This window comes from Telmatherina bonti (genome assembly GCF_933228915.1).
Source record: "Telmatherina bonti genome assembly, chromosome: 15".
Taxonomy (NCBI): domain Eukaryota; kingdom Metazoa; phylum Chordata; class Actinopteri; order Atheriniformes; family Telmatherinidae; genus Telmatherina; species Telmatherina bonti.
In genome coordinates, this window is record NC_136613.1 from 10,893,146 (window position 1) to 10,918,002 (window position 24,857).

At 38.6% G+C, this 24,857-nt stretch overlaps 1 protein-coding gene across 2 annotated transcripts; it reads right to left on the reverse strand.

Annotated features, from left to right (window-relative positions):
• Positions 1–3,482: 3,482 nt before the first annotated feature.
• Positions 3,483–18,377, reverse strand: lonrf2 (LON peptidase N-terminal domain and ring finger 2). Of its 2 annotated transcripts, XM_079253977.1 has the most exons (13): positions 17,723–18,377; positions 16,688–17,651; positions 12,383–12,501; positions 10,745–10,867; positions 10,324–10,479; positions 9,421–9,646; positions 8,929–9,025; positions 8,696–8,810; positions 8,452–8,573; positions 7,462–7,648; positions 7,209–7,343; positions 6,889–7,038; positions 3,483–5,665 (listed from the first exon to the last, which is right to left on the reverse strand). In XM_079253977.1, the coding sequence occupies exons 2-13, from the start codon at positions 17,427–17,429 to the stop codon at positions 5,507–5,509; spliced, it is 2,331 nt and encodes a 776-aa protein (XP_079110103.1). In that variant the 5' UTR covers positions 17,430–17,651; positions 17,723–18,377; the 3' UTR covers positions 3,483–5,506. The 2 variants fall into 2 exon arrangements, with proteins under 2 accessions (XP_079110103.1, XP_079110102.1); XM_079253976.1 differs by having other exon boundaries at positions 16,688–18,377.
• Between the last annotated feature and the right edge of the window lie 6,480 nt (positions 18,378–24,857).

Consider the following 24,857-nt stretch of genomic DNA (forward strand, 5'->3'; position numbering starts at 1 on the left):
ATGATATTAGTCAATTTTATAGATTATTTCTGACATATAGATATGACAATATATTCATTCATTCATTCATTCATTCATTCATTATCCGAACCGCTTAGTCCGATTAAGGGTCACGGAGGAGCTGAAGCCTATCCCAGTATCTTTAGAGGAGAGGCAGGGTACACCCTGGACAGGTCACCAGTCCATCAGATGACAAAATATTATTTAGTAAATATTTCTATAGAATAAATAAAATAAATAAAAAGTCAAATAAATTAGAGAAAAAAGTGTCTCTGTACATGTTTGTAGAAGTAAAATATTATTAAAAATCTGGCATTGATTTATTTAATAATTCATATATCAGAAGGTTGATATTCACAGTTATTTTGTCAAGTTGTTTTTTAAAAATTATTTTATTTTACATGTACCTCTGATTTTCCAGTCTTTGCATATGAATCATTTCTGGAAAACTACTGTCATCTTTATATGCGATCTAAACCATGTAGACATGTAATAATATCTTAACACATTGCATTCTGGGTAGCGGTCGTCCTCTTGGAAGCTTGTGTAAACAAATAGGAATTTGTAAAAGCGACACACTAAATTACAAACCTGACACCCCCTCACCCTCAGTAAGGGGATTGTTATGGGACTAGGATCATTGTTCAGGTTCCAGTTATAGGAGGAGCAGCTTGGTAAAGCTGTGCCACAACCAGCTTTTGGTGTCATAATACTTTTCTTTTTCCAGTCCAACTTTATTTGATAACACTTCAAAACCCACAGAGAACCAGAGTGCTGTACAAAATCACAACTAGTGATTGCTTTTCTCCAGCAAAAGTGGACATAACTGGTGTTTATTAAGCATCAGCACAGTGATTATATACATTTTAGTGATATACATATGTGATGAAGCAAATGTTTAATTGAAAGGCAGTTTTTAAGTCATTTCAAGCATTAATATATCTACACCAACTGTTTTTTTTCTTTAATTTTTGCTTTTTTTCCACTTAAGACCCCGCGCTCTCATTATTTGTGTCTGTCACTCCCTCTATCTCAATCAAAGATGGTTCTAGGGCATTCAGAGCATGTGAAACAGAAAGAAACAGTTATAAATATTTCAGTACAGCTCCCACAGCTTCCCAGACAGGCTACATGCTGACAACATATCATGGGATGGTGATATCTGCATCCTCTTTTCCAAGTCAGGTTGTACACAATCTAGTACTGACTGCTATGAATTTTAATGTATACAATATTCATACAGTTGGACAAATGCAGGAGTCAGCTGATGGCTGATGCTTCCGGGCAGGAAGCAGATATAACCTGAAAACTGATATCTTTTTTTTTCTGGTTGTATATTTTCAGTTTTGACTGCTTTGTTTTGTAAGTCTATCATTGTAGCACAAAAGGAAACAACATATCTCAACTACTGAATGATCGGCCGAGATATTCCCTGATCCATTTCTTCCATTTTCCAGCATCACAATGTGGTTGTGTCTAAAAAATGTGCTGACCATACATCAACAGTCAACTAAACTAAAATACTAAAACATTAACTCGCTACCCTCTAAACATTGTTCACATCCAGCTGAGTGAACAAAAGTGCCCAAGTTGAGGCTTGGGAAGCTAAAAGTGACATTTAAACTGTCTTTATAGATTTGTGTCTCTTGTGTCGTTCCTTGGAGTTCTAACAATTTGGATGTTTCTCTATATGTGACAGCACAGCAGATTTCTTCCCCTACACACCAAATTAGCTCTAAAACACATTTTCTGCTGCAGCTTCAATGCTCACTCTTCTCCACAGGAATGTGTGGGTCTTCAGTTTCTTGTTAATGATCTTGGTAATCCAGATGTTTCGACCACTGACTTGCTCTTGCTGTTTTTTTTTTAAGTCTACCAATGCAAAAAAAAAAAAAAAAAGTGCCATTTGCTGGCACACATAAATTTCAGTACTTAACACTTTGCATAGAGTTTGAAGGGAAACTGTTTTTCTTTATTTACTTTTAACTTGAACAACTTTCGTCTTTTAACACACATGGAAATGATACCTTACTTACAGGTAACCATAAAGATTTAAATAGAAAACCAAATAGTACTTTTTTTTAAAAAAAGCTGATAAAGTGCATTTTCTCTCTTTATAATATCATTTTCATTGTACAAGCCTGCCCTATATTCTTGTGTGTCTGACAGGACTCCAGCCCCCGCAGCTCTTCAGCCAGGCAGAGAAGAGAACAGAGGTAGTCTGGCCATCCCTGCGGTGAGGTTGAAGTTGTCCCATGTTTTACTTTACACCTTCAACCTACATCACACTACTTATCAACATAAAGCAGCACAAAGTCCTGCTCATATTGAGGAAATAATCATGCAGTTTATCTCTATGTACTGGGCAGGGCACTGGACAGAATTAAATATTGCACAACTGTGTTGTTTGATTATTTTTACAATGGTAGATTTGCACATCTAGACATTACAAGGGTGTAGGTAATATGAATAAAACTTAAAAATATGTGTACTTTTTTTTCATAAAACCATAGCAGGATAAATGCAGGTGCTTGTGCAAGTTATCTCACTGGAAATATACTAAAAACAATACATTAGTGAGTTGTGCCCTCTGCTGGACAAACAGCTGCACTGCACTGACTCCACACAGCTACAGGACCCAGACAGCCAATCATCTTTAAAGTAAAAAAAATTAAATAAAATAACCGTGAAAACTTCACAAAAGCACAGTTACTGAATTTGATTATTGCTGCAAACATATGACTCATCTTTTCTGGACGTCTGCCTTTATCCAGGTCCAGAATCTGAAATGACGACCACGATCTCTGTGCCTGAATTCTCCACATCATCAGACCCAGAGCTCCTCAGCAGCAAGGCTTACAGTACTATTTATAGTAAGTTTGGGACATTTCAGACATATTCCCTAATGAGATGACAAGTTTGATGAAGCTGATAAGTTTTGCTCCACATTGCAGCTCACAGTTCACCCACCTGAGATTGTCTCGCCTCTGACTGGAACTGTTGAAGTTTCCCATGGTAAGTGCTGATAGTTCACCTATCTCATGGATGTGTGCACACTAAGGTGTTTATATGCATCAGATGGTCTAATGCTGGATTTTCCAACTTGTCTGTTTAGGTTCAGGGCTGGAGCTGTTCTGTCCAGCCCTGAACCTGGAGCTCTGCAGAGTGGGAGAAGGTACTAATTTACTGACCAATGCAAATGTCAATGACAGCTTATGCAATATGGGGGGTGCAAAACTCCAGTGCTCAAGAGCTGGTCTCCTGCACTTTTTGTTGTTTTCCTGCACCAACACACCTGATTCTACTGAAATGGATCCAAAAGCTTCTTGGCAACCGATTCATTCATTTCTGTCAGGTGTGTTGGAGCAGGGAGACAACAAATACCTGCAATAATATGCAACTTCAGGTTTCGATTGCAAAAAGCTTTTTTTTTTTTTTTTTGATAGATAAGATAGACTAAACGGAACACATAAAAATCAGACTAGACTGGATGTATCATATTTATTTGCAATAAAAAATAGGTACAAGAGCTCCCTTTACAAATATAGCAGGGAAATGCAGCACATTGTGAGCATCACTCCTATACGGAGAGCACGTGACTGCAGTGGAGTCTCAAACAGCTGAAAGGACAGAAATATACAGAAACGATGCACACATATGCACACTGATAATGCAACTCTGTGAACAACCAAAGCAACCTTAAACATAAACGGAACATTTCACTTCAGAGTTACCGCAGTTTGTAAACACAGTTTTATCATTTCATGGAAATTGCACCATCATCTCTTTTGCTTTGACTCCTTCCGTACATATAAATGTAGACTGGTATTTTCTTGTAAACAAGAGGAGTTTACATTCAGTTTTTCTTTTCCACCAAAACAACCTGACTCCTTGTAAATAGAGTTGCATTGCTTAGATTAGCCTGCAACATTGCTTGTTTGTGGATGGCTTCATTAATGCAAATATAATAAAATATAGATGATAACCAAAGTCTCTGTGATTTTGTCCAACAGAAGCGTTCTCATGAATATGATGGAATCGATAAATTGTTTGTTCTGTATGAACTCTGAGATCATATAAACTTTAAATGTTTGTTCCCCATTTTCAACTTTGTAAAATAAAATTTATCGTTACATCCGCTGCTGTTTTCTCTCTTAAGTTGACATGTTTAATTGCTCATACAAAGACGAGGAGAGCTTTTCCAGCAGCAGCTGATGATGATATCACGTAGTGGTGAGCAATGCAAGTTAATAACATATTCAAGAAAAAAATAACCAGCGTTGCAAATATGCCATTAAAAAAACTTAAATTTAAAAAAAAAATGCTTAAAGGACACAAAGTGTTGCATAAAATATTAATAAACATGTTTAATTGTTTACAAGAAAACCCCATTGCACATGAATCGCATTATAGTGTGCATGTTAATGTTCTGACAGTGGAAGGGAGAAAGAACATCTCATTGAATAAAACATTAAAAAGGCCTCAGTTACACAGATATACAGAGAAATCACCCAGATTAAGATTTCACCATACACCTAAAGGGCATAGCAGAGAGAAAGAAACTCAAACTACTTCTGAGTTTTGTGTCAGAGATATGCTACAACGGGACACTGAAGTTCCAGATCAAACATACCTAAGAGATGTTTCTAACGGCATTTTCATCAATGCAATCAGAATTTGTGCGATAACTCAGCTTATTTTTAAATCTTAATTCTTGTTTCAAATCTTTTCAAAACAAGTGCAGCATGCTGCTGTAGAGTTGCGAGTCTGCAGTGTGTGGCGTTACCATGGGCATAATCACAATCTCAACATTTTCTTTCAGTCTGAGGTACAGACCAGCCGCCAGGCGAGCTTTTGGCTCGGTCGGGAAGATTTAAAGTGAAGCAGCGGAGGCGGCACATGGAGTTCGAGCTCAAGTGCGCCTCACTGACTGATTCTGCAAATGTAAGGTGGGAAAAGAAGAAAGAAAAAAAAAAAAAAAAAAAAAGCAAACCATCCAGGACCAGTACATTCGCTTGTGTGTTGTCATCATGCAGAGTGTTTGTTCTTGCTTCATATTGCAGCAGCTGTGAAACGCGGGAGGCCTTTCAGCTCTTTTCCCCTGCTGTTAAATACTGCTTGGGTGCAGGAACGATGGACTCGTCCTGCACCCGAGCTGTTCCTGCTTGTGACATCAGGTCTTTGTTCCTTCATCATAGAAAGTCAGGCAAATAAACCCTAAAAAAAAAAAATCAGCTTGTTTTCACCTTAAAGTCAACAGAAAATAAGATGCCACAGATGATTGGGGTTTGGAGGGCGCCTTCGCATCAGCACCCTGAACAGGCTCATGCCATCAGCTGACGGATGTGCTCTGACTGGCTTTATGCCACACATGAACATCTAAAAGTGAACTGATGAAGGAGTGAAACTATAATGTTAAACAGCAAATGAATGAATCAGTCAAAACAAATGGATCCGTTTTCTGAACTGCATAGACCCCCGAGCAGCCCTCCTATTGGCTGGTGTATCACCGTGGCCTCTTGCGTGTGACGAAGATAAGGACCCTTCTAATGGCGATGAGACGGTCCTTGAGGGAGGTCATGGCTAGGATGGTGAGCTGGGCTCGATTTTCCAGGGGAAGGACGGCGAGCAGCCACCAGCACCAGGCGGGACCACTTGGACTGGCCTGTGGCAAAACAATGGTTTACGGGTTAAAAATGATTCCCAGTGATCTAGAAAAAACTTCCCTGCTCACACAGATTCAGTGGTTTTCTGCAGCTTTACAGAAGTGAACAAATTGGTTGTTTAATGATCAGAAATGAACAAAAGAAAAAAATACTTTTCAATTAAAAGCACATTTTGCCCTCATTTAGTTTATTGGCCACTTTCAACACAAATTAATTTATTTTGGTCTTATTTGTATTTTTGAATTCACAAAATTTATACATTTAACTCTTTGATGCCTGAATTTATTTACAATTTAAAAAAAAAACAAAAAACAAAGTAAACGCAGACGACATTTCACCAATAAATTAAAAATGAAGACTAATTAATAGATAACAGACACAAATACACAAATGGGAGTAAATAAATGCAAATAAATATAGACATATATAGAATGGAAGAATTATACATAAGGAAATAAAAAAAACAAAAGGCCAGAAGTGGCTTGATGCAGATCTGAGACAGCTCATGTCCCAGTGAGCAGGGCAGATGTACAGCTGCTCACTTTTCTATGATTCTGGATGTCATTAACAGAGTTATTAAGAGTATTTGCTCACTGATTTCAAGTATTCAGTTGTTTGCATGTTATCTTAAGATACTAAGCTGCACCTCTTCAGGACAAATAAAAACCCAAAATAAACAGCTGTTTAATATTATATATTAATATTGTTTTGTTTAATAAAATGCTTTAAAAACACTTCATCTTGAATGATACATTATTATTTATAGTTTATTTATAGTTTAAGAGCTTTAAAGGTCAGATTGTTTGGAAAAACTCCAGTTTTTTTTAATCAATAAAATAAATTATTTCCATAAAAATGCTTTGGAAATGATAGAAGGTGCTAAAACCGATAGACAAACCTAAAGATGAAAATCAAAAGCTAATTGTTGAAAAATCCAATCTTTGCATGAAGGAGCAGATTTTTGTATATTTAGAAACTCAAATCTTGTAGGGGCTAGGAAACCAGCTGTGCTGCACACCTGCTTCTGCATCTATGGGGAGTGCTCAGATCATTTGCCATTTGCTCTCATAAAAAGGCACAAATCATCCGAAGTTAATCTAAATTTATTGCAACGTCATATTGAATTACTCTCAGGAAACATCTAAGAATTAAGAGCTCGTTTAGCATTAAAGAGAAGAATATAAACCATTATTGAAAGTATGATGCATGGGAGTTTTCAGACCTGAGGGTCCGGATCCTTGCTGGGGAGATGACCAAAGTGGCTGAGTATCTGACTCTTCATGTTGTCTTTTAGTGAGCTGAACCAGCTGTTGGCCTGCTCATACACAGCGTCATGCAGCTTTAGGAGCTCCGTCAGCTCCTCCCCATCAACCTGATTAAAAACAGGGTATTTTAGTAGGAAAAATAAGGATCCTTATCACAAATAACTGCACTGAAGAGACCATCGTCTTATTTTCTCTTACAAAAAAAGAGAAGAGTAAAAGAGTTCTACTTTGTGTGAAATAATCTGACAGACATCTGTTATCTCTGCTATCAGCTCACCTTCTTGTCTGCCAGGTATTCGATGTTAGCAGTGTTGTAGCCGTCTCTCTGGCCATGGCTGAGAACTTTGAACCGTGACACACCGATTGTGTCGACCACGGAGCGACCATCAGGAAAGAACTTAACATCTCGCACCTGCAACACAGTCCGTGTCAGAAATTGATCCAACTGTGCATCGAGCTGAATACGGCAAGAAAACAGCAAACAGCAGTTAAAGAACGGTGAAAATCTTTTAAAGACGACAGACGCTCACCTGCAGCATGCAGCCGTAGTCAGCAAAGCCTTTAAGCTCATTGGCAATGCACATGCCAAACTGCTTGGTGCCCGTCTCCATGGAACGTCGAATCATGAGGCGATAGCGCGGCTCAAACACATGCAGTGGGCAGGGGATGGTGGGGAAGGCCATAGTGCACACAAAGATGGGCACTTCCTGGTTCAAACTACAAGAGAAACAGCGAAGGGACTCGTCACTAGTGGTCTTAACAGTTCTAGAAAAGGAAAATAGCAAGATATAACGTCACAAAATGAGTTAGAGTAGATCTAGAGTGGTAGCCTGGCACGCCAGATTGGAGGGCTCTATATGTGCAATACAGAGCAACTCAGTCTGGAGTCCCTCCCCTTCATGGAGATTCACATCGGTCTTAAAACAAACCGGCCACTCTGATTGGTTGATCTGAGACTCTTGCTTTGCGTCACCGTGTCTTCTTCAAAACATTCAAGATGGTGCACGAACGTAGCGGGAGTTAGTTTCTTCTACGATTAGGTTAAAAAAGCAACGTCGTGTTGCCAACGACGTCGTGTTGCCTCAGGTTTTTACAGCAAAAGGGACACAGGTCATTTATGTCTTCTGTACTGCACGACATATTTAGTTTCCTCTGTTGCGTTCGCTCTACTGAACACTTAGGGACATCGTAGGCTGCCGCTTTACTGTCATCAAATCCGCCATTTTTCTGATTGGTTTACTCTGCGCTTGTTTGTACTGCCCTAGAAATCCGTTGATGCACGTGAGTCTCCAGACTGTGAGAGAGTCTGGCTCGTCAGGCTACTACAGTGGCAGAATGTGACTCCAAAAGCTAAAGCGAACCACATGTTGGACCCCTAAAGTAGATTATTAATCGACAAAAAAAAGGAAACGAAAAAAACAAACAGGCTAATCCTTTTCTTCGTAGAGGGAAAGCGGTTCCACTCCCACCCGTTTGACCATACCGTGCCCTCAATGTGCATGTGTGGATATAAAACTAACTTGGAAAGCTCCTTCATCTCCTCCTCATGGATTTTCTTCCTCTCTGCCAGCTCATCTCCTAGGTAACGTTGCAGGACTTCCTCCATCAGAAAGGTCTTATTGTAACCCCTGGTAGCAAGATACTGAAACAACACAAAACGCAGTAATGTGCCATTTGTCATTACAAACTATGACTACAAATACTACCTTCATTTTTTTTTCTTCACATACATTCATTTAATTTACTGAAATGATGAGTGTGTACCTCAGATAGATTCTCTTTGCACAAAGGGCAGTTGGGGTTGTGGTCCATGCAGCGCTCCAGACATTTGAGGCAGAAGGTGTGTCCGCAGGGAGTAGCCACAGGCTCATAGAATAATCTGAATCACAGAGAGACAAGAGCACACGGCTGAACATGCTGACGCTGGTTACTTATAGCATCATATGACGGCACCTCCTTTAGAGTTAAGTTGAATACAGTTGAATGAAAATACTCACCTCATGCAAAGCGAGCACTCCATGTCTCCACTGTCCAACAGCTCAGCAGGAACCATCCTCCCCCCACAAACTGCAGCTGTCTGGACGACGTTCTCATCTGCATTACACAGTAAAAAAACATTACCACATATGCCTGACCTACATTACTTGAGTCCATTACGTTGTGAGAGCCTTAATTTTCACTTGATATCAGTCAGACTAACAGGTTTATAAACATTTTAAAGTCCAACTCTGCTCGGTTTAACACTAATTCAGATTCAGCTAGTGTTTAACTGGGTCACAGTTAAGATGGTCAACATTGGGTAATTACTTGTTTTACTTATTGGATTGGTTTACTTATTAGATGATTCAATTCCAGCATCTATGACACACAACAGCACGTGGTCCCAAACTGGGATCTTATCATGGACAAAGATTAAATCAAACTTTTATATAAACTTTCACGCTTATTAGGGACCCAAAAGGAGATGCATGTAAAACTCATTTTCCTACCAGGTCTGAGAAGTTTGGAGGGTGGATGGAAAGCGCCTGATGGGTCGTCACTGCTGTATTTTCTCTTAAGGCCACCAGGGGGTGCTGGAAGAGCAGCTAAAACATCAGCCAGACTCTTGGAGCTGCCTTCCCCTGCAGCAGGGTCCGATGGACCAGAAGACAAGGGGGAGAGTCTGGAAGACGAGTCGTCCACTGGGGCACTTTTGGACACGCTGAACTCTGAGTCCTGCACATACAAACACAATTTTGAGTGAGAGGAGTCAGTGTGAGATGGACATTAAATTATTCAAATATTAAGTAAACAAAACAAAGAATATAGAAATACACAGGATTCTGAATCAAGGTGCAGTACAGCTTACTGAACATAGAAAGCAATACAAGTGTGTTTAATTAGGCACTTTAAAAAAAAAATTAAAAAAAAATCTAAATCTGGAAAATAAAACTCAACCCTGAAGCGTTTCAAAGTGATTTATCTCTCCACATGTGTTGTTTGCTTATGCGTGAAAATAAAAACAAATACCCTGATAAGGACAGATAAATGCACCCTAATCTTGAATTAAAATCACAGTATTCTCTGTCCCGGGCCACATTTACATTGATCCTCCTAATCACACAAATATATTCTTCTTCATTTGTTGGTAACATTGATGACTGGGTGATAACAGCCCTTGGATAACAATCATTATACAAGCATCTAAAGCAGTTCTGATAGCAGCAGTAAGAATGCACTCAGTAAAACATAGTGACATAACTGTCCAAGCACTTACATAACTAAAACTTACTGAGATGTTAAAAATTAAGCAGTAAGACACAACTGGAGACCCCATTAATGTTCTGATGTCTTTAAAGAGATCAATAAAATGCCCCCTTGGGTATCAGAAGATGGATTGTGTCTTCCAGTACCTGTGACGAGCAGCCTGGTTTCTGTGTCAGTGGCCTCAGTGACCTGAGCAAGGCAGGGGGTTTGATAAGACGTGTTGCCAGCCCTCCCTGCAGAGGGTGCAGCGGAGTTGGCAGATCCTTGTTCTCAAATACGGAGGAGAACAGCTCGCTGAGAACCTAGAAAACACAGGAAACTCCATTGATGTTTGCAGCCTTGATAAAAAGGAGGCAAACAGGGAGTCGGCCTAAATCGAAACCCAACTACAGCAAATTTCTGTCCTCTGTGTTATTGATATTTTGTGTGACTCATGTGTCACTTGTTTACACCAGTCTTAATTTTCACTTTTTCAAGTTCATTTCAAACTAGCAAGTTGGAAATAGCAAATAAATTGATTTAGTTTTTACAACCTTATCATTTACTCAAAACTGAATTTTACATTACCTTCTGAGCCTCCAGTTTCACTTTGGTCCAGTCGGGTTTCATCGCCACACAGAGGAAGTACTCCTGCAAGGCCTCATCATTCTGGCCAGCTTTACTCAGCGCTGTGGCTTTTAGAAAGTGAGCCTATAGTAAACACAAATGTGTCACAGCGTTAGTACAGCAGTCCCTGCTTCTCATGTCAACAGGTATCTTTATGGGATGCACTGCAAATGATCTGAATCTACTCAATAAGTCATTTTGTTCAATCTTAACAAAACAATTCAGGAAAACTTAATTAAAAGAGATATGCAATAGCGCTGATTTAAAGTTCCATTCAAAGCATGTGATGTGACTTGTTAGCAGCTCCTGCAGATAAAGAACCAACAAGCTGCGGTGCATTCTATCCTTTTTTTAATATTATAAAGAAAATTAGCATGTAGCAAAAGCTAATCTGGGCATCGTGTCACAACAAGATAAGTAACTGATCTACTACCACCGATTTTTTAACTCCTTTGATTTAAGCAATATTTCATCAAAGATCACTAACCTATGTTATTTATTTATTTATTTATTTATTGCTTTGAAATCATTCCAGTAACTGGTATAGTACCTTCTGATAATGATTAAAAGCCAGAAGATAAAGCTCTAACGGTTTTGTTATCCGGTGAAATTATCATCTGTAAAACAACATTTTAGAGGAAAATTTCGGAGTCCAGATAATACATTATGATATTAGTTATGGAGGAAGAGTCTGCAATGGACTGACGACCTGTACAGGCTGTACCCTGCCTCTAATCCCATGACTGCTGGGAGAGACTTCGGCTTAATTGGAGTAAAGTGTTAAATAAAAGAAAAGAAAAAAAAAAAGAAAATGAGAGAAAAGAAAAAAAGACAAAATAAGAGAAAATAAAATAGGATGGATGGATGGATGGAGAGTATATACATGTTAAAAGTTTAAGAACTGAGTGGAAGGCTATAGATTATTAATAATGTCTGGAAGCAGGAATTGTTCATATTTCCACCAGCAGAATGTAACCCTGCACAGCTAACAACACAGGGAAGCTAGAAGTTTTCAAAGTTTTACTCCAACTCAGACAAAACTGAAATATGACACAACAGCTTTTTAGCGGATTGCTACCATATATGTGATGATCGCATTATATTGTTATATTAAAACCAAATTATGGCCTTTATGCTGTTCTTTTTTACCCTTGCTTACTAATGTGGCTACTTCAGTGTCTGAAAAAGCTCAGGTTGGCATCTTTAGAAGCCAGAAAAGACTACAGGAACAATAAATGTTGAGCAGTAAGCCTTAAAGATGTTGTATTAATTAAACAGAAAGATGTTACTTCTCTTTCTTGTTCTAAAAATGTTGAGAATAAAAACTAACTATGTATAAATCTGGTCAAAAGTGACGGTTCAGTGAATGACAGCAGCCATTACATTTCTCCACCTTGAGTGACCTTAATATCACTGTAAGTGTTTTTTGTTGCAACAAGCTATTTCACAAAATCCAAACACTGATAAGAATCTACCAAACAGTCCGTGAAAAGAACATCAAACAAATGCAGAGGTGGCCGCCAAAACAGTGCCTCACACCTTGACATGCCATCTGTCCCTCACCAACTCACGCAGATCAGTCCTTAATGTGACACTCACCTTTGTCCAGAGAGGTTTTAATCTGCAGAGGCTGTTGGCGTCCTGCACTACCTGGCTGAAGTTCCTCATCTCCATGTGCAGTTCTGCCCGCTGACACAGCAGCTTGCCAGAAGAGGGCACTGTACAGAACAGGGAACACGAAAAGCAAGCAGAAGCAAATCAGATCAGTGAACATGTGACCAGAAGGATAGATGGGTTTATCTGGGTCTAGCAGAAGTTGGCCTGTAATGTAACATGTTGCGTGAGAACAAATTCCCGTGCCAGGACACTGTGTAATGAGGCTCATAACTAAGACATCAGATTTAAGAGTGCACTATTACATTCAGTCTAATTTTAATCTGTGTAAGACCAAGCAACATCACTAAATGATAGACTTTACAAGCCATAAGGATTTGGAGATTATAAGAAGATATAAGAATTGTGAGGATTTCTTTTTATTTTATCCAAAAAAAAAAAAAAATAGAAACTTCTCCAACCGTTTGCCATCATTATGTTCTTTAATCAATAAGATCCATACCCTTTGATTTACATGACTTTAGCTTAAAAGAAAAAAAATCTTGGTAGAATAGGTGCAGAGCAGAAAGGCCAATTGGGAAGATTCAAAGCCTTAACTGGACAATTTAATTGGTTCTTGCAGAAGGCTTAAAGGTAAGCGTCAACACTACAACAATCACAAAATGTGATAAGGTCACCAGTGTGTGAGACAGACATGCTTGTTTTCTTGGGTTATTGCAATCATGCAACCTCAAGATTTAACTTCCTCAACCTGGTGTGTTGAGACAAAAGCACAAGATGCATAAAAGGATCGTTTAGTCAACTAACATATTTTAATCCAAAATGTCTGAACGCATTCACACAAAGAAATAAAAAAATCTGAGTTTTAATTAATAAGTAACAATGTGAGAATACTGGAAAGACATAGAACAATGTTTCTGCAGGAATTTAGATATTGTTCTGCTCATTTTTCGACTAAATTTGATGACAACCTTTTTTTTTTTTTTTTTTTTTTTTAAATAACAGACAGCCTTTTCCTCTACTGTTCGTCATCAAATGAAATTTAAGCACAAAACAGGCAGGAGAGTCAGAGTATTAACACTTCATCACAGCATAATCTGACAGCTCAGTATTTTTAAAACTAAAGGCTTGTCAGACTTGTCTTCCACAAATATTCCTCTGTGCCCTGTACGGTGTGCTACAACAGATGTTTTTTCACCATGCAGATATATGTAATGCTTATATTGAAATGCAGAAGGCTTCAGCACCTCACATGTCTTATCAGAGCAGCAAGGTATGCATTGCAAGGAAATTATTGTTCTCAATTAAAAATGGTCTAATGTTCGAATTGAGAAACCATAAACTTTCTGTTTTAACTGGACCCAAACAGAGCTGGTTATCTTTTGTTTGTGCAAAAGGAATTCAGGACTCACAAACATAATTCAGGAAACACAGCATTAATCATCTGGCAGTCATCAGACATTTCGGTCAAACTACAGATCCTTTTCAGGTCAGGTAGGAATGGATGTTTGTTTTCACAGGTGTAGAAAACACCCACTTTAGCAGGTGATGCCAATACCGACAATATGCCTGAAACATTAAACATAATAGATCAACACTGATGCTAATGGAAAAACACAATCTGTAACTTGCATGTTACATCAATTGGTCACTAATATCTCAAACGGCAACCTCCGGCGGTTCAAAGTGATGCCTATGTGGAAGTGTATAAAACTGCACTTCCCCCCCTCATCCACTAGGGCTGGCTCCAAAACAGAGCAAATCCCCCTAAACTCCCATGTTAAAAGACCAACTTCACGGCAGAAATAAACATGTTTACAGCCTGGTACAAAAATCCATTTTCAGTTTAATAGGTCAGGTTTCAATTTATGACAACTGTATGGGGGAGTGAATTTTTTTTCCCTAACTCACCCACTTAAAAATAATTTAATCTCAAAATTTGACATATGTAGGGGCATGTCCTTTTGATTGACAGGTACCCGATCTCCCGCTTCAAGTAGGAAGAACGTAGAACAACCGCGGTTTTTAGCCGGTTAACAATGCAACTTTGATTCAGCCCGGTTACCGCCGTTAGCTGGTTAGTTTGGTAAGCTCTTAGCTACAGGCAGCTCGGAGTTCGCTCGATGTCAATCATCCACCATGATGCTCACAGCCCCCCTGTCAGCTCCAACTCTTTGCCCATATTTGTATTTTCCGGGCGAGATAACACACCTGTCTCTGCCAAGATGGCGATGGTAGGAACTGCCCACCGAGCTTCAATTTAGCTCTTCAGAAACCTATGGGGGACGTCACGGAGGCTCCGTCCATCTCTTTATATACAGTCTATGTAAATTCTGCATGGGAGTGAGTGTGAGCTGGAATGCTTGCTCTCTCTCCATGTGATGAACTGGCAACCTGTCAAGGGTATACCCCACCTCTCGCCTGCTAACTGCTGGGACAGGCTCCAGCTTACTCGTGACCCTGATTTGAACTAACTGGTGTAAAGAATAAAAAAAAATAAATAAATAAATATCTGTAACTTCAATTTGGTGGCAGTACCACCCCTTTGACCTTCTCTGGCCACAACTTCAACAGATATGTTTGCACAATCTGAAATGCTGATTACATCCCAAGAAGTAGCCAATGTTCAGGAACAGACTGAACCTTACAGGTACAATGAATCTGTAAACTGCTAACTAACTAGCTGAAGCAATGCCAACTTGAGGGGCATCATTCAGGGAGTTACATTCACTGTGACTGTGACAGTGTATCAGGTCAGCAATGATGGGAAGGGAGAACTTGGCAGTTTATTGGCCCCAACAGGCACTGTGCATTATCATCCTGATACCTCAGAAATAAACTTATGCATGAGGGAATAAAAGTTTAAAAGTGTGGAAGATGCAGAAAAATCAGAAGATGATATTACAATGTTTAATATTTTTCCTTCCTAAATATATATATTTTCATAGTAGACTGATTAAATAGTTTCATATTTTATTTCCCCTGCAATTTCCTTGATATCTTTATAACTTATTGATTTTTAAACCTTTATTTACACAGGTAATCCCACTGAGACATCCAGTCTCATTTAGAAGAGAGACCTATTTAGCTAACCCAGCATGCATGTCTTTAGGTGGAAATTAGACTTATCTGCTCTACCTGTCCAATTTGTTGCTTCACAAAATTCAATTACTATCATAAAATGAACAGTCAAATAAGATTTGGCATGGGTAAAACCAGATTTTATATCAATGAGAATTTAACACTCATCCTACACCACAGACACCAGAAGGCTCCCTGCTGTCTATTGGGAAAACACCGGCTGGCAGACACAAAACTGTGAAAGCAGTCTGTGCTTCTGTCACCGAAAAGTCTTTCACAGCACAGCACAGACAGAAGGCATGAATCAATATTGATCTAGGGGCAAAAAACATTGGAAATGGTGCCGTACGAGAGTATATTCCTTTGGTCTGAGCTACAGTGTTCAGATTTATTTTATCAATCTCTTAGACAACACCATAGATAAATAGTGACACAGATCATTTATTTTAAATGTGACTTGGACATGCAGGGGAAAAGGCATGAGCTCATTTCTTTCAGGATGTTCAGACTGTGCAATGTGAGATTTTGCCCTGGCCCATGTTTAATGAAGCACCCTGGCACACTATGTAATGTGCCAACATTACAGAACATTCTGTAATTTGGCTCAGCACCTTGGGGAACACAGCTGCTTAAATGATCAATCCTTAAATAAATAAACACATTACAAAAAACAAGAAAATAAACACTACTGTGTCAAATTTAAAAAAGTAATTATGCATAACATTTACACATTATGAAAACTGTTCTGTTTAAATGTTATTCAACACAGCTTATGAAACAGCAGCAGAAAAGGGGAGGAGTGAGGCTGAGATTCAACCTAATGTCTCATAACAAAGCAATGCACAGATGTATATGACATATTCCGTTATGTAAACTAAACCAGCACTTATATAAAAGTAACATTAATGGTGTTTGGTGGTGTTGGTGTTACAGAAAACTACTAATATGATTCCCCATAGCACTTTAAAGTATAAATAGAAAATAGGGTATGAATGTGGACCTGGAAAGCAATAAACGAGACCTGTGACACTTAGGTAACTAAGGACGGTGCGTCACGTAACGCAGGCGTCGCGGTGGCGCCCCATATCGGTGACACGGGGAAGTGACACTGGAAAAATAGGTCAACTGTTTCAACTATGCAATTTTAATAACAATCCCACAGACAAACACAAAAAAAGATTAGGTACTTTGGTGAATTCAGAGTCTTACCTAGCTCTATTGCTGCGTCGTACTTCTCCAGGGCATCCGACAGGCTCTGCTTTTGCCACAAAATCTCTCCCTCGATCCAGTATTTCCGAGCTTTGCTCTCAATTGTAAACAGTTTATCCAACAGGCCACTGATGACCACGTTGACTCTTCTGCCATTTGGTAGTCCATTTTTGCTCAGCTGTTGCTTGCAGTGTATACAATCTTTGAGAGACTCGTCCTCCAAGCAGCGTTTACAGAAAGTGTGTCCACACTCCACGGTTGTAGGCTCGTGAAGCAAACATTTGCAGAGGCGACAGGAAAACAAGTCCAGGGCTTCATCCTCTTCACACTCCCCATCACTCTGAACCCCGTCTTCACCATTGTTGCTTTTATTGTGTCCGTTTAAAGTGATGTGTATGCCTAGCTCTTTCTCGCGCAGAGTTCTGGCGATAGTTTCCACCAGAAGGGGAAGCTCCTCCGGGTGCAGCTTACCAAGGCTGGCCGCCGTGCAGTACGAGTCCAGCGCCTCTGATATTCGTCCAGCCCAGGCGAGAGAGTCTGCTTTCCTCAGACATAAACCTCTATCTGGTTGCTGAAGATCTGCGAGCTGAGAACTGTATATTTCCACGGCCAGGTTGACGTCACCTGCCCGGTTGGCCTCCTCTGCCACCTCCAACATTTCGGGGCAGATCCCCGCAGCTCCAGGGTTGGAGAGCGGGTGGAGGAAAAGCTCGCCTGGATAAGACCTAACTCCCGTCTCCATCTTCTGATTCAGACGGGACAATAAAATAAAAAAGAAAAGGATGTACTGGTAGTCTGACTAAAGCAGACAAAGTTCTCTGTGTTCAAACATCATAGTCCCGAAGTATCACCTCGCTGTCACTGGAAAGTTTTAAAGCCAAACCAGACCTCAGGTTGTGTCCGACTCGCAGTGATAGCCATTGGAAGTAGGTTAGGGCTATTTCCGATCCACACGACATCAAGTCTGTAAAATAGGGCACCTGTATAACATCACTGCTCCTTGACAAGTCACGTGAAACATCAACAATGCCTCACCTGGCAATAAAGCCAAAATGGGCTGCGGTTTTTCCTCCAAACACGCGCTCGGTTTTATCTTCGAGTTCTTCTATGTTCAATAATTAAACCTTTAGCTCATCAAGAGTCCTCCAAATAGCGCCTCTGGAAACGTATCTTCACAACAAACCAAATCAAAATAGCAAAAAAAAAAAGAGCCTCGAATCAATCGTGAAGTATTTTGTTTCATTGATGTGTTCTTACTCAACCTTCGCAAGTTAAGACGCTTATATTACATTTGGTCTGTTGTACAAAGTCGTGGCTCAGTCAGTATATAAACTAAACCAAAATCAACTTTGACATGTAAAAATATCAATTAAGTAAGTATTAACTGAGTAAATGATAGCTACAGACCGACAAGCTCATCAGAATAACAGCTGATCGCCTGTTGTTTTTATATAAGAGATCCCAGGAGCGCTGAAGCCAAGAGAGCTAACGTGAGTTAGCTAACACCGACTGCTCTTTTACCGCTCGTCGAAATCCACAAGCAAACTCTTTTAGAACCGGTCTCCGAAAATTTTTCAACTCTGGTAAATCCAAATTTCATGGCTTCTTTTAAGGAAATAGCGAACAAAAATATATAAAACTGTAGCGTTCGCCGAGGAACAAGAACCGAGTTGCTAGCCAGATAGCTTCCGCTGCTACAGCTTATTTGGATTTCATGTGCAATTCGCCGAAGTAAACGCAAAGAGACACGTGACGCGCACTGCACGTTCCTATTGGCTCTTTATGTGGCTCACTTATATAACATAATGACATTGTATAACCCTTCACATGCAGAGTTTTAACAAAATAACTTCGCGCTTATTAGTTAGAGTGCTATTTCACACGTGACAAATGAAATATATTTTTTAGATTAAATGAAAGGAAGCGCAAGCCATTGCGTTCAGTCTTGGGGTTCTTTTGTAAAATCGCAGTTGCAGTCGCAGTGAGATTGATTCATTGTTTTATATAATGCTTTATATAAGCAATGGGTCAGGTCCGGTTTTGGAGTTAAAGTGATGGCAGCACTTTTTTGTTTAAGGTTGTTCAAACCCAGATCAAGATTAAACGAATATTCTGTCCCCAGACCTCTTATTATGGGACAATTAACTTTTTTTTTGGTGGTGCCAGTTAAATTCTCACAACAGTTCTGAGACCCAGTTCTTCTCAAAGGTAGATCCTGCCAGATGAACCAGACTGCACAGGACTTATAAACTGTACAAAACGCTCCCCTAAGAGTCCACAATAAGTTGCGTACATAGAACATCTCTACTAATGTGCTGATTTACAAAAGAAACGTTAATTATTTTAAGAAAATGTATAAAGAAGTAAATTAAGTCTTAAGCCTAACACATAAGCCTAGTTTCTCTCTGCCACTTCCGAACTTGTATATCAACTTATCCCAGTTTGAATCACCAAAAGAAAGCAGCCCAGTTGCAACATTTGTGTCCCAGTTATCTCCAGTGTACTATGGACATGTATATTTCCAACATTTTTTAATGGTCTGTTAATATTCTGAGAAGCAATAAACTGAATATAGGTAAGGAGTTTATAATATAAATGAAGAGAACTGTTTATTTTTCTAATATGCAGGGAAAACATGATCCATCTTTTTGTGTAAGGGGTGACAAAGTCAATAACTGGAGTTTTTTGGCACAGTTTGGCCCAAAGTGAAGTAGCAGGTCATTTTCTGTTTACTGTTTTGAATGGTTGTGATTTTATGGTATAAAGGTAACTGGAAATCAATAATCACCTATCAGATAGAACAGGAAAAAAAATCAAAGAGCACATTCTCTGGGTTTTCCTGCTATATGTGATTTTATATTATTGATTTTATTTATATCATTTAATAATTTTATTTCAAAATGATTAATAAACATGTCACATTGATCAAAACCAATAAACTAATTCTGGTTTGCTAAATGCAAACATGTCCAGCTCTTTTCCTACAACTGAACCAAGATCCAGATCTAAGAGTACAGGTTCATTCCTCTAAAATGGAAAACAAGTACAACTGAAGTTTGTGTCCCAGTAAAGAATACAGAAGGTTAAAGGAAGATATAGGAAAGAAGTTTAAGTTGTGGTCCAAACACTGAGCAGATTCTCAGTCATTGAGGTCATGCTATCGTAAGTGCTAAAAGAAAAGGCATCAGGATTTCTGAACAATTTTGAATGAGAAATGCAGTGTAGTTCCGAAGGGAGTGCACAAACCTTTATACAGAGAATACTGAACAACTTCCCCATGACTGAACTGTTCAACACACAACAGTCAGCTCTGCAGGTCAATGCTCACCTGTATCATAGATGCTAAATTGGGGTCATTAATGTTCTGTACTGAGAAAACTGCTGGTTATGGAGAGGAGGGAAACAAATATTTGTGCTGAACAACCCGTCAGACTTATTTTGCACTTGTCAGTAAAAATAGGTTTTAGTTACCACATGTGTTATGTTTATTTGGCCAGTTCATGATGTTCAGGTTGGAGATTGTAAAAGCTCCATATTTCCAACAGTATTCCCATAAATGTGATCAGTTGGTCATCTCTGTATAGAATAAAGAACAGAAATAAAATGTATGTCCCCAAGATGGAGAAAAGTCCATAAAATCTTTGTTTTCTAATAGTTTTGATCATTAAATAAATAGATTTCACCCTTTTACAAGCATTGTCTCGACATGATCCAAAGTTATACATTTCTCTTTCCATGTTTGCTTTAAGTGACTCATGCCTCCAACTTCATTGTGTTGTCATGTAACCTTTTCAAAGGTTGTGTTATGAAAACAGCCTTTTAGTGATTGAATAACTTTTATTTGAAAGTATGTCATGTTACTGCTTGTATATATAACCCCTTATCACTAAATATTGGAGAAAAATATTTTAAATGTAAGATTTTTCTATTAATTTACTTGGAAATGAGGCCATCTAAGAAATAGTGAAAACTAAAATCAATACTTGTTTTTTTTATGGATACTACTTTCTTTTATGTCCAGAAAACAGTTAAATATGCTGTTTACATTTTAACCCCACCATCTCTTATCGGTTATTTCTGTCAAATTATGATGATTTTTTTTCTTTAATAAGAAACTATTTTGAGAAACACAGAGGAAACGTCAAATTGTTTGAATTTTAATGAACCATCCATGAAGCCGTAAATGGGAAGCTTTTATAAGTGTAATCATACATGTTACATATGCAAATGATAAGATCCTAAGTTATCTGGTCAGTGCAGCTGTATGTGTTTTCTCTTACACAAACATCTAACTCGGCAGGTTGAATAATAAGAATATCAATGATAATTGTAAGTTGTGTAAGGAGCACAAGAACCTACATGACTCAGTTCTCTGAAGTGTGATACATTGCCAGATGAATGTATTGATAAGCTGTTACAAAATTCTTATCACCGGTGCACATTAAACCATGCATGTACCTGTACTAACATGAAAATGCAAACCAAACATAACAGGAGGGGACTGATGGTGCAATGATACAATCTGCTTTTGATGGTAATAAGCAAGACTTGCCTTCTTCTCTTTTGTTGTTCATTTCCTTATGAAACAGGCACAAGTGACCTACATTTGAACCTTGGTTAGAGGTGTTCTGTAATTTCTTGACATGGATTTCATGTTTTAAGCAGGAATTGACGGCTGCTTCACACTAAAGTTTTTTGTTTCTGACAGCACATGAGATGTCCGAAACATTTTACTCTCAATTGTCAGTGTTTCCTGAACTGGACTTTCCTGTGTTAAAAAACAATTTTGTTCTACAATAAATTAATTCAAAATGGATATGTAGTACAAAATATATATGGATAAAACTGCAAACACATTTTAGCCACATTTATATTTCTCTAATATATTAATGTATAAATATATGCCAATATTGCCGTTTCTAACTTATTTCTCCTTTTTTTTCCTCAGGTCTTCCTGAATAAGTGTTGTACACGTTGTTCTGTCTTTCCTGTCCTCTCCAACCAGTTGAGGCAGATGGCTGCCCTCCTTGAGCCGGGTTCTGCCGGAGGTTTTCTTCTTGTTAAAGGGGAATTTTTTCCTTCCCACTGTCGCCGCGTGCATGCTCAGCATGGGGGATTGGATTGAAGTCTTGATTCGATGCAATCAATTGGTTTCTATTATGGGATATGTATGAATTGGCTCGAAATGATATGTATGTTGATTCGTGTATGTAAAATGCCCTGTGACAACATTGTTTTTAAGTGGCGCTATATAAATAAAGTGTGAATTGAATTGAATTGAATTTTTTTTCTGGTTAAGTTTTGCCAATATGTTTGTCATTATTTGGGTAAAACAAGGCAGAAAATTGCAGAAATGTTTTTTTTATCTTCGATCATATATACTAGATGATTACAGTGTTTTCGATGTATTCATAAAAAGTTATTTATGCTGTAAAGCAACACTAGATACATTTGTGCATGTAAAGACTTCAAGCTTCTGATTTGTTATTAAGCAAAGCAACCCTCATGCACATTTCCAAGCCCCAGGACTGCCCCAGAGCAGCTAAATATTGGGATGCTGCACTTCACAACTGTGATTTCCAGCTCAGCTTCATGCACAGTTTTGCTTTAAAACATAACGTCACACATCAACAACTAGGTCAGAACACATTTCCACAAAAGGAAAAATTAAATGCAGAGATAGTTTGTTGCTTCTATCAATAAACAATACATTTTTCTGCGATCCACTTGTTTTGATTGGTGGTATTGATTTCTATATTAATATTATTGGAACATGTTTATATGCTTCAGATATTTACTCCTTTGTATGACAGTTGAAAATGAAATATTACAACATGAACATGTGCATCTCTGTAATGTTTATTAAGGATGCAGATATAACACACCCTATGAAGTTTAATTTAGCCTTCCTCTTGCATCTTGCCTCTTCTCTAAGTTCTGTCCAGCCAGTAAAAATCAGTCTGGCGTAAACTCTTGTCATATCTCTCGCTCTGTCACTTTCTCTCCATCTTTTTGTTGCCTCCTCTGTTATTGTGCCCCTGGGTTCCTTTGTTCAACCAACTATAGTGGGATGAAAACAGCCAATATGCTGATATTAGGTTCTGGAATGTACCAACATCCTATAAACACAATAGTTAGGTGATGTTTCATGCTGGAACACAAAGTTGTGAAGTACACCTGCAGAAATGAACATAATCAATGCAAGTGTACCATCAAAATTAAAAGCACAATGTGATAAGGCTTGAAAAATGATGTACTGTTGCTTTAAGGAGACAAACTTGCAGACTTCTAATCTGAGGATCGTGCATTTTTCAAAAATAGACAAAATGCACAAAATTTGAAATGAACTTAAAGGCCGGTATTTAAACATTTTTTTAGGTATTGCAGTAATTATCATTATTGATATGTTCTGTTGGGCTTTGCTTTGTTGTTTACCGCAGCAGTTGTAATGAAACTCTGCAGCGGTCTTAAACTTTACATGGTGTAGCAAAAGATTCACCAACTCTGGACCTCCTGGGCCAGAGTCATGCAGGTTTTAGATGTTTTCCTGCTGCTGCCTACCTGGTTCAAATTAAATGGTTCTCCAGCATCCCACTGTCAAGTTCTGAAGAAGGCTCATAGCAACCCAGTGATATGAGTTATTTAGGAGTGTTGCTGTGGAAAAACATCTGAAACCTGCAGGACGATGGCCCAGAAGGTCAAGACTTGATACATCCTTAGTATTTCTTTACTTCTGTGGTCATTTCACAGCTGACATCAAGACGGTAGTTGTTGAAGGGACCCACCTTAACTCATCAGGTACATCTGATGTGAACAGAACAGTATGAGACTGTCATGATGGGACGTTTCATGTGTTTTCTCGGTTTTGGTTTCATGTTTTATTTAGCAGTTTTCCTTTAGTTCCCTCATGTCTTGTTCCATGTTTTGCCTTTCTGTTCATTCAGATCACCTGGATTCAATCAGTTAAGTCATTACACCTGTGTCTTGTTCTGTTTCAGTCTGTGTTTATACTCCTTGGTTTCAGTTCTGTTTGCTGGTTCATTTTGTCAGCTTCATGTTCATGCTTCTCCATGTTAATTTGCCTTCAGTTTAGTTTTTTGGGATTAAAAAGGTCTTTTTTTCTGCTCCTGCTAGTGCATTTTGGGTTCACATCTCCACACACCGTGACAGAAACAGTCATAATGCTGTTCCAGTTCCTCACATTTAGAGCCTGACAGCCAGCATTTATGTACACATGCGCATCCAGAAGTTTGTCTAAATTTAAAGCACTTGACAGTGATAGTTAAAATGCTGTCAAAAGAAAAAAAAACAGACTCCTAGTAAACTGTGGACAGTATTTCATACAAGATGCTTGCTGCTTTGATTGTTGAAAATCTTGTCCAAGTTAGAATGGCTGTGTTTATACAATTAGTCAAGCAGCAACATGTGATAGTTTGTTCTGCTGTCCTCAGATGACTTGCAGTTATTTTGGCAGTCTTTTACCAGAATAGAACAAGTCTCAACTGTCTGTAAGACACGGTTTAGTATCACAGCATTTTAAGTGCCTCTTTAGTCCTGGTTCACAAGGAAAACACCCCACAGAGAAACTCCTCACAGGTCTTTGGACATTAACCATTGTGATGTTAACCACACACGTAAAAAGTCTGCTGACCATATCTTTTGCAGCACTTTTTTGTTGACAAACTGTCAAATAAGCAAATGCCTGTCAAAGGTTTTGTAGTATTCTTGCAAATCATACAATGATAACTAACAAACACACAAAAACCCATACCTATAAATATTCACAAGCATGCACTGTAAATCCAATATATTTGTATCCCTTTAGTGTACAATAATGAATCCACAGCTCACTCATCCTAAATTTACATCCTGTTTGAGTAGCAGTTAGAGGCTAGAAGAGGTAATTGTGTGAACATGTACCACCAGTAATGGGAAAGTATTTAATATGTATTTTATCCCAAGATGAGTAGTTACAGACATTTATTTACTCAGATCATCAGTGGGAAGATTGCAACTGAGTGTTAAAAAGTTTACATTCATTGAAGGTGCTGTGCTGGAGTCGACAAGAGAGGGTGTCCTTACTGTTTTTTTATTCAACCTTTTAATGTTTACACTAAGAAAATGTGAGAGACACATTTTCTCTTTTCCTTTATGCAAACCTAATGATAAA

What these genes read in the sequence shown, in the direction of transcription:
- lonrf2 (XM_079253977.1), bottom strand. Translation starts at nt 17,429, where the DNA reads ATGGAGACGGGAGTTAGGTCTTATCCAGGCGAGCTTTTCCTCCACCCG. An exon ending in AATACCTGGCAGACAAGAAG is followed by an intron (nt 7,039 to 7,208) that starts GTGAGCTGATAG and finishes GTTTTTAATCAG; the next exon opens with GTTGATGGGGAGGAGCTGAC. An exon ending in GCAAGGATCCGGACCCTCAG is followed by an intron (nt 5,666 to 6,888) that starts GTCTGAAAACTC and finishes GTTTTGCCACAG; the next exon opens with GCCAGTCCAAGTGGTCCCGC.